Genomic DNA, 7,500 nt, shown 5'->3' on the forward strand with positions numbered 1-7,500 from the left:
TTTATTTATCACTGTGTTTAGTGTTTTATATATTTATGTTTATATTTATTCATCACTGTGTTTAGTGTTTTATATTTATGTTTCTATTTATTTATCACTGTTTAGTGTTTTTTATAGTTATGTTTATTCATCACTGTGTTTAGTGTTTTATATATTTATGTTTATATTTATTTATCACTGTGTTTAGTGTTTTATATATTTATGTTTATATTTATTCATCACTGTGTTTAGTGTTTTATATATTTATGTTTATATTTATTTATCACTGTTTAGTGTTTTATATATTTATGTTTATTTATCACTGTGTTTAGTGTTTTATATATTTATGTTTATATTTATTCATCACTGTGTTTAGTGTTTTATATATTTAACAAATTAAAAAATCTTAATAAATTGACTAAATTAAAACCTTTATACAAATTATTTATATTAATTATAAGTAATGGTTGACAGATGATAAATTATCATATTTATAAAATTAAATCACTGATTGTTTCTTTATGAATTTATTTAACGCTGTGTGATGAAGAGGAGGAGGAAGACTCACCTGATCCACAGACGACAAAGATGAAGAGCGCGAGCAGCCAGGGACCCACACCTTTGTCCTCAGTGATGTTCCTCTGCGCGCACACACACACACACACACACACACACACACACAGACAGAGTAATTATAATAACAATAATCAATCAGGAGTTCCTGTGATGTCATCACATTCTTCATCTCCACTCTGCGTCACAACAGCTGATTAACTGTTTGTTGATCTGATCCAATCAAACTGATTGATCTGTCTGATCAGAAGAGACAGTCATCAGTACAAAGTTTGATCACCATCATCATCATCATCATCATCATGACTCTGACTGAGGACTTCCTGTTGGACATCATGGACCCAGAGACACATTGATCAATAACGAAATCAGTGATCGATCACTCTATTGATCAGCTTCCTGTCAAACGATGACATCATCAAATAGATTTAAATATAAACAATCAATCATGTAGTGAAGTGATGAAACAGGACTTCCTGTTGTCCCTGAAAACCGTCAACTGGGACCGGACTGGGTTCACACTGAGACAGGACCGTCCCCAGTCTGAACTGGTATCCTAACACCAGGCTGGTCCCAGTCCACAGGCTGGTCTCCAGTCTGGTCCCAGTCCACAGGCTGGTCTCCAGGCTGGTCCCAGTCCACAGTCTGGACCTGGTCTGACCTGGTCCTGGTCCACAGGCAGGACTGAGCAGCTGTTGTTAAACTCACCGTTGACTTGGCCACGTTTCCTCTCAGAGTGATGTTCTTGCTGTGTTTCTCGTTCGCCATGCGGATCCTCTGTTTGGCCACCATCTTATCTTCTTCTTCTTGTTTTGTAGTTTTGATTTTTAATTCAGTTGTAGTTTGTTTGTTTGTTTGTTCTCCTGCTGCTCGGTGTGTCGGTGCTGACGGACTGGGAGCTCCTCTCACTTGTCTACGTACTCAAAAAGACGAAGCCCCGCCCCCTCAGCCCGCCGCTTCCCCTGCAAAGTTACTGCGTGTCAAAATAAAACTTCCGGCACGAGCTTTCAAAATTAAATCTCCTCATCCCAAACGGTGGAAGAAGAACTCAGAAATATAAAATATACTTAAAACACAGTGTTTATTTAAAGTTCTGCTTCAGTAAAACTACAAAAGCGTTAGCGTTAAGATACATACAGAACATACCGTACTCATGAGCATCAACAGGTTCAGCGTCAGCTCTTCATTTGGGTTAATTCAAAATACCATTTAAGTAAAAGTATTGTCAGCAATATGTAACTTACTTAAAGTACCTGCAGGAAAAGTACTCAATGTGCAGAATAATCTAAATGATGTTATTGATGCATTAATGTGTTGATCAGCTCATTTTAATAACTTCATATCCTGCTGAGTAGTTTCATTTACATCATCAATACATCATCATTGATTACTGATTATATTTTGTATCAATAATCTGAATGTGTGAAGGAAGTAAAACTGTCAGAAAAATGCAGCATAATAATGATGATAATAATGATAATAATAATACTTCAGTAAAGTACTTCACATTTTTACTAGAGTAACTGAGTAAATGTATTTTCATCATTGAATATTTGACACACTACATTCCACCGTGCTTTTACTTTGAAAACGGAAGTCACGTCACTCCGCTCTGTGAGAGCTTGACGCAGCTGTTGAACTTTAAACGAAAATAAAATCAAACTTTTTCTAGTTTATTGAAAATATCGCGTGTTGTTCGCGATGAGACGTCACAGTCTGCGTCACAATAAAATAACAAAACCGTTTTAAAATGTTTTTCTGTGACGTGTTCGAGAAGAGAGCGGCCTGTATGCTGATGTGGCACTGAGAGTCCCGCCTACCTCGGACGCATTTCCGGGAAACGGCTTTTCTTCTTCCGGCACGCGTAAACATGGCGCCCATCATGCCGCTGCTAGCAGGTGGGCAATTTTATTTTTATAAAACTCTGTTGTTGTGATTTTGAAATGTTTACCGACATATTACCGAACAATCGATTACCGACCGACGGTCAGAGGTCAGACAGTCGGCTGTCATTCGCTTCCGGTCTTTTAGATTAAAGAAATATGCCGCCAAACTCGGTGTACAATCTGGCGTGTTTTTGTTGATGTGTTTTAGCAGAGTCGTGTACGTCCTAAAGGAAAAGTTGAGACTTATTTGAATCAACAGAGTCTTGTGAATAATTCGACACAAATAAAATCCACAAGTAACAAAGCAGCAAGATAATTCATCCTTATAAGCTGATGACAGTGTCCGCTCTGCGCCTGTCTCAGGAGAGGAGAGAGAAGTGATGAGCTGATATAAACAGTGAAAAGCCGCTCGACTTATGGCTGTTTGAAACATCATATTGACGCCGAATTAAAGAGTCGGATTGGTTGATACAGGAAATGTCTCCAGATTCATTTTATGTGACAGGCTGCTCAGTCTGTAAACATGGATACTACGAATTAGATCATTTCCTTATTGGGTTAGGCCGACCTGTTAGCAGCCAGTGACGGTGAGAGAATATATATGACACCAAACTCCAAACTGTTCTAGGTCTGTCTGGTCCTTTGGAATAAATGTTAAACCAAAGTCAGTGTGAAATCTGGTGTGTTTTAGTTGATCTGTTTGACTTGAATCAGCAGAGCCGTCTGTTAGCTGCAGTGAGTCTCCGCCTGTCAGTGTCAGTCTCTCACTGTAGCAGAAATAAAGTGTGTGTGTTTCATCTGAGCCGAATTAAACAGTGAAACACGTGTTCAGAAGCCGCTCACCGCGTGAATGTACGTGGAAGAGTTATGGTTGTAAACACGAACAATTTAACATTCATGAGATTTCTTAATGAGGTTTGGCCTTCATTTTGTAAATCAGAGACAGAAGCAGTGTCCTGACTGAGTGTAAAGTTCCTGTCTGGCGTTGTTTCTGCCTTATGACGTGCAGCTTCAGTCTGCGGCTGCGCTCTGTGTGTGTCACAGTTGATCCAGTCGATATCTGATAATCAGTATATTGATGATGAGACTTTGAGCTGATATAAACCTGACTCATGTTTCAGTGCGTGGATCTGATGGCACGTCTCTGCTCTGTGGTCCTCCATCATGTCAGCCGCACTCAGCCTTCACCAGGTAACCATAGCAACGCTCCGACACCTCCATGGAGTTATTGTATTGATTGATATATCTATTGGTATTAACCAGGTGTGTGTGTGTGTGTCTGTCTGTCTGTCTGTCTGTCTGTCTGTCTGTCTTTCTCTCTCTCTCTCTCAGGGACCCGCGGCCCAGCAGGTGTGTCACCTTCAGCAGAGATGGCACGCTGTTCGGATGGTGCAACGGACACAAGTAGGCCTAACTACACAACAATTAATTAACAATTAACTATTATGAATAACAACAACAATGATAATAATAATAATAATGATGTCAGATGATAAACTTAAAGGATCAGTTCACCAGGCATCAGAAGAGATCAGTCAGTTCTAATGTCTGTCTGTCTGTCTGTCTCTTTCTGTCTGTCTGTCTCTCAGTGTCTCTGTGGTCAAATCTTCAGATGGCTCCATCGTGTCGACCTTTGACCTCCCGAAGACGTCTCTGCTGGACTTCTCTCCTCTCAACAATGTTCTGGTCACCTGGCAACCGTACAGCAGTAAGACTCTAGAGGACATGAGAGGACAGGAGAGAGTGAGAGGACAGGAGACAGAGGACAGGAGACAGAGGACAGGAGAGAGTGAGAGGACAGGAGACAGAGGACAGGAGAGAGTGAGAAGACAGGAGACAGAGGACAGGAGACAGAGGACAGGAGAGAGTGAGAAGACAGAGGACAAGAGACAGTGAGAAGACATGAGACAGACTCAGATTTATCTTTTATAGTGAAACTGAAGTTACAGTGACTTCCTGTTTACGTAGCTGACTGCTCCTGATCGGACGGTGCAACAGATGTGTCCTAGCAACAGACTGACACATCAGGGACGTCCTTACTGAGACGTGTGTGTGTGTGTGTGTGTGTGCGCGTGCGTGTGTGTAGAGGCTCAGGACAGCTCTCAGGGTGAAGCGAACCTCCAGCTGTGGGATGTTCAGAGCAGTCAGCTGATCAAAGCTCTGTATCAGAAGAAGGTGGAGTCATGGTGAGGACACACACACACACACACACACACACACACACACACACACACACACCTCATACTGCAGTTCTGCACTCTGATTGGCTGCAGGTGTCCCAGCTGGTCGGACGACGAGAAGATCTCAGTGAGGAGCGTCAACAACGAGCTGCACTTCTACGAGAACAATGACTTCAGTAAGTAGACACAGCCCAGCCCTCTCCCAGGTAATAGACAGAGCCCAGCTCTCTCCCAGGTAATAGACAGAGCCCAGCTCTCTCCCAGGTCATAGACAGAGCCCAGCTCTCTTTAGACAGAGCCCAGCTCTCTTCCAGAGTTTAGATGGAACCCAGGTCATAGACAGAGCCCAGGTGACGCTGTGTCTCTGTCCTCAGGTATGATCTCTAACAAGCTGCACATGCAGAAGGTGTCGGACTTCGTGTTGTCACCTGGAGGTCAGCCCAGTAAGGTGAGGAGCCGTCGTCCTGCACCAGCACAGAGACACAGTTGTAAGTTCAGACCTGATCCTGGTCCTGTTTGTCCCCCGCAGGTCTCCGTCTACGTCCCGGGCAGTAAAGGAGCGCCCTCATTTGTGCGTCTGTACCAGTACCCGGTGTTGGGAGGACCCACTGCCGCGCTCGCCAACAAGAGCTTCTTCAAGGCTGACAGAGTCAGCATGCAGTGGAACAAGAAAGGTAGGAGAGTCCTGGAGGTCCTGGAGGTCCTGGATTATGTTTAATGTCCTGTTTGTATGAATCTCATTAACGATGAGTCGTTCTCTCAGCCTCTGCAGTTCTGGTGACAGCGAGCACTGAGGTGGATAAAACCGGAGCGTCGTATTACGGAGAGCAGACGCTTCATTACCTCGCCGTGAACGGAGAGACGGCTCTGGTCCAACTGCGTGAGTACTGTGATTACTCTCATCATATAGTACTCTGTATCCAGAGTACTCTCTGGGTACTCCGTGTAGTAACACTACTCCTGTGTATTTATGTATTTATAATCTGTCTGTGTGAACACAGCGAAGAATGGTCTGATCTACGACGTGGCGTGGAGTCCAAACTCGACAGAGTTCTGCGTGGTGTACGGCTTCATGCCAGCCAAGGCCACCGTCTACAACCTCAAGTGTGACCCCGTGTTCGACTTTGGAACCGGACCACGAAACGCCGCCTACTACAGGTGAGAACACACCTGTCCTGTGCTCAGAGGAGACGTCGGAGCTGCATGTCTCCTGATGTCCACCAGAGGTCAGGACCAGGTTCTGGTTTTTGTTTGAGGTCTAAGAGTTGTTGAGGACGAACAGGGGGGCTGATACGATCTCTGAACCCATCAGCTATCATCTGACAACGATTTAGGTTGTCGTTAGCTTTGTTAGCCGGTCGTAGACCTCTTCATTAAACTCCGTCCCCTGATGGGACTGTACATTGAAGACAGCCTTGACCCGGACCTCGGATGAGCCGTGGTCAGACTGGTAGCTGATGTGTTTAGAGACAAGCTTTCACCTTCTTCATGATGAACCAGGTGGTTCCAGACACCTGACTATGTCCTGGTTTCAGTCCTCAAGGTCACATTCTGGTCCTGGCCGGCTTCGGGAACCTGCGGGGTCAGATGGAGGTCTGGGACGTGAAGAAGTACAAACAGGTGAAGAAGAACAGCAGCAACACAAACACAAACATCACCAGGAAGTGATGTTGAGTCGTCTGAAAACAGAACATAGAACTCTGAGAGGCCCGGCAGTGGAGCCCTGTGGAACACCACACTCACCAACAGTTACTTTAACCATAGAACCACACAGGGCTCAGCGAGAGGTGCTGATTGGTCGGATCAAACGCTCCGCTGAAACACAAACAAAACATTGTTCAGAGTTCCCGTTTCCTCCAGTTCAGCTCCTCAGAAATCTTCGACTGATGTTTGGTCACAGACGGTGTAACCTGCACATCAACAGGTATACTGAGTCTGCGATGTGTTCAGGTACACTGAGTCAGCGATGTGTTCAGGTATACTTAGTCAGCGATGTGTTCAGGTGCACTGAGTCAGTGATGTGTTCAGGTACACTGAGTCAGAATCAGAATCAGAAATACTTTATTGATGCGTGAGTCAGCGATGTGTTCAGGTACACTGAGTCTGCGATGTGTTCAGGTACACTGAGTCTGCGATGTGTTCAGGTACACTGAGTCAGCGATGTGTTCAGGTGCACTGAGTCAGCGATGTGTTCAGGTATACTGAGTCAGCGATGTGTTCAGGTACACTGAATCAGCGATGTGTTCAGGTACAGTGAGTCAGCGATGTGTTCAGGTACACAGAGTCAGCGATGTGTTCAGGCACACTGAGTCAGCGATGTGTTCAGGTACACTCGAGTCAGCGATGTGTTCAGGTATACTGAGTCAGCGATGTGTTCAGGTACACTGAGTCATTGATGTGGTCAGGTACACTGAGTCATTGATGTGTTCAGGCACACTGAGTCAGCGATGTGGTCAGGCACACTGAGTCATTGATGTGTTCAGGTACACTGAGTCAGCGATGTGGTCGGGCACACTGAGTCATTGATGTGTTCAGGCACACTGAGTCAGCGATGTGTTCAGGTACACTGAGTCAGCGATGTGTTCAGGCACACTGAGTCAGCGATGTGTTCAGGTACACTGAGTCAGCGATGTGTTCAGGTATACTGAGTCAGCTATGTGTTTGGGTGCAGATCTCCTGGTTTCAATACTGCCTCCGTGCTCCTCAGTCTCCTCTGTCTCTGTCCTCTTCAGTCTCCGTCCTCTTCTGTCTCCTCTGTCTCCGTCCTCTTCAGTCTCTCCCGTCTCCGTCCTCTTCTGTCTCCTCTGTCTCCGTCCTCCTAGGTCTCTCTTGTCTCCGTCCTCTTCAGTCTCTCCTGTCTCCGTCCACCCAGGTGTCCAAAC

At 44.9% G+C, this 7,500-nt stretch overlaps 2 protein-coding genes across 3 annotated transcripts in view; one reads left to right on the top strand and one right to left on the bottom strand.

Annotated features, from left to right (window-relative positions):
- Positions 1-1,467, bottom strand: part of LOC126400226 (stress-associated endoplasmic reticulum protein 1) — a 4,289-nt gene extending 2,822 nt beyond the window's left edge. The window contains exons 1-2 of the mRNA XM_050060790.1: positions 1,261-1,467; positions 548-620 (exon numbers count right to left, since the gene is read on the bottom strand). Coding sequence (XP_049916747.1) covers positions 548-620; positions 1,261-1,344 — 157 coding nt within the window. The 5' untranslated portion in view covers positions 1,345-1,467. The remainder of the gene's footprint in view (positions 1-547; positions 621-1,260) is intronic.
- Positions 1,468-2,372: 905 nt separating this feature from the next.
- eif2a (eukaryotic translation initiation factor 2A) overlaps positions 2,373-7,500 on the top strand; it is a 7,382-nt gene continuing 2,254 nt past the window's right edge. For both annotated transcript variants that reach the window (XM_050060606.1, XM_050060615.1), the window contains exons 1-12: positions 2,373-2,450; positions 3,560-3,629; positions 3,771-3,842; positions 4,028-4,146; positions 4,525-4,624; positions 4,712-4,794; positions 4,993-5,066; positions 5,148-5,292; positions 5,382-5,498; positions 5,620-5,776; positions 6,154-6,238; positions 7,491-7,500. The exon at positions 7,491-7,500 is cut by the window's right edge and continues 323 nt beyond it. In XM_050060606.1, the coding sequence (XP_049916563.1) occupies positions 2,423-2,450; positions 3,560-3,629; positions 3,771-3,842; positions 4,028-4,146; positions 4,525-4,624; positions 4,712-4,794; positions 4,993-5,066; positions 5,148-5,292; positions 5,382-5,498; positions 5,620-5,776; positions 6,154-6,238; positions 7,491-7,500 (1,060 nt within the window). In that variant the 5' untranslated portion in view covers positions 2,373-2,422. The remainder of the gene's footprint in view (positions 2,451-3,559; positions 3,630-3,770; positions 3,843-4,027; positions 4,147-4,524; positions 4,625-4,711; positions 4,795-4,992; positions 5,067-5,147; positions 5,293-5,381; positions 5,499-5,619; positions 5,777-6,153; positions 6,239-7,490) is intronic.

Source organism: Epinephelus moara, chromosome 2 (assembly GCF_006386435.1).
Source record: "Epinephelus moara isolate mb chromosome 2, YSFRI_EMoa_1.0, whole genome shotgun sequence".
NCBI lineage: Eukaryota > Metazoa > Chordata > Actinopteri > Perciformes > Serranidae > Epinephelus > Epinephelus moara.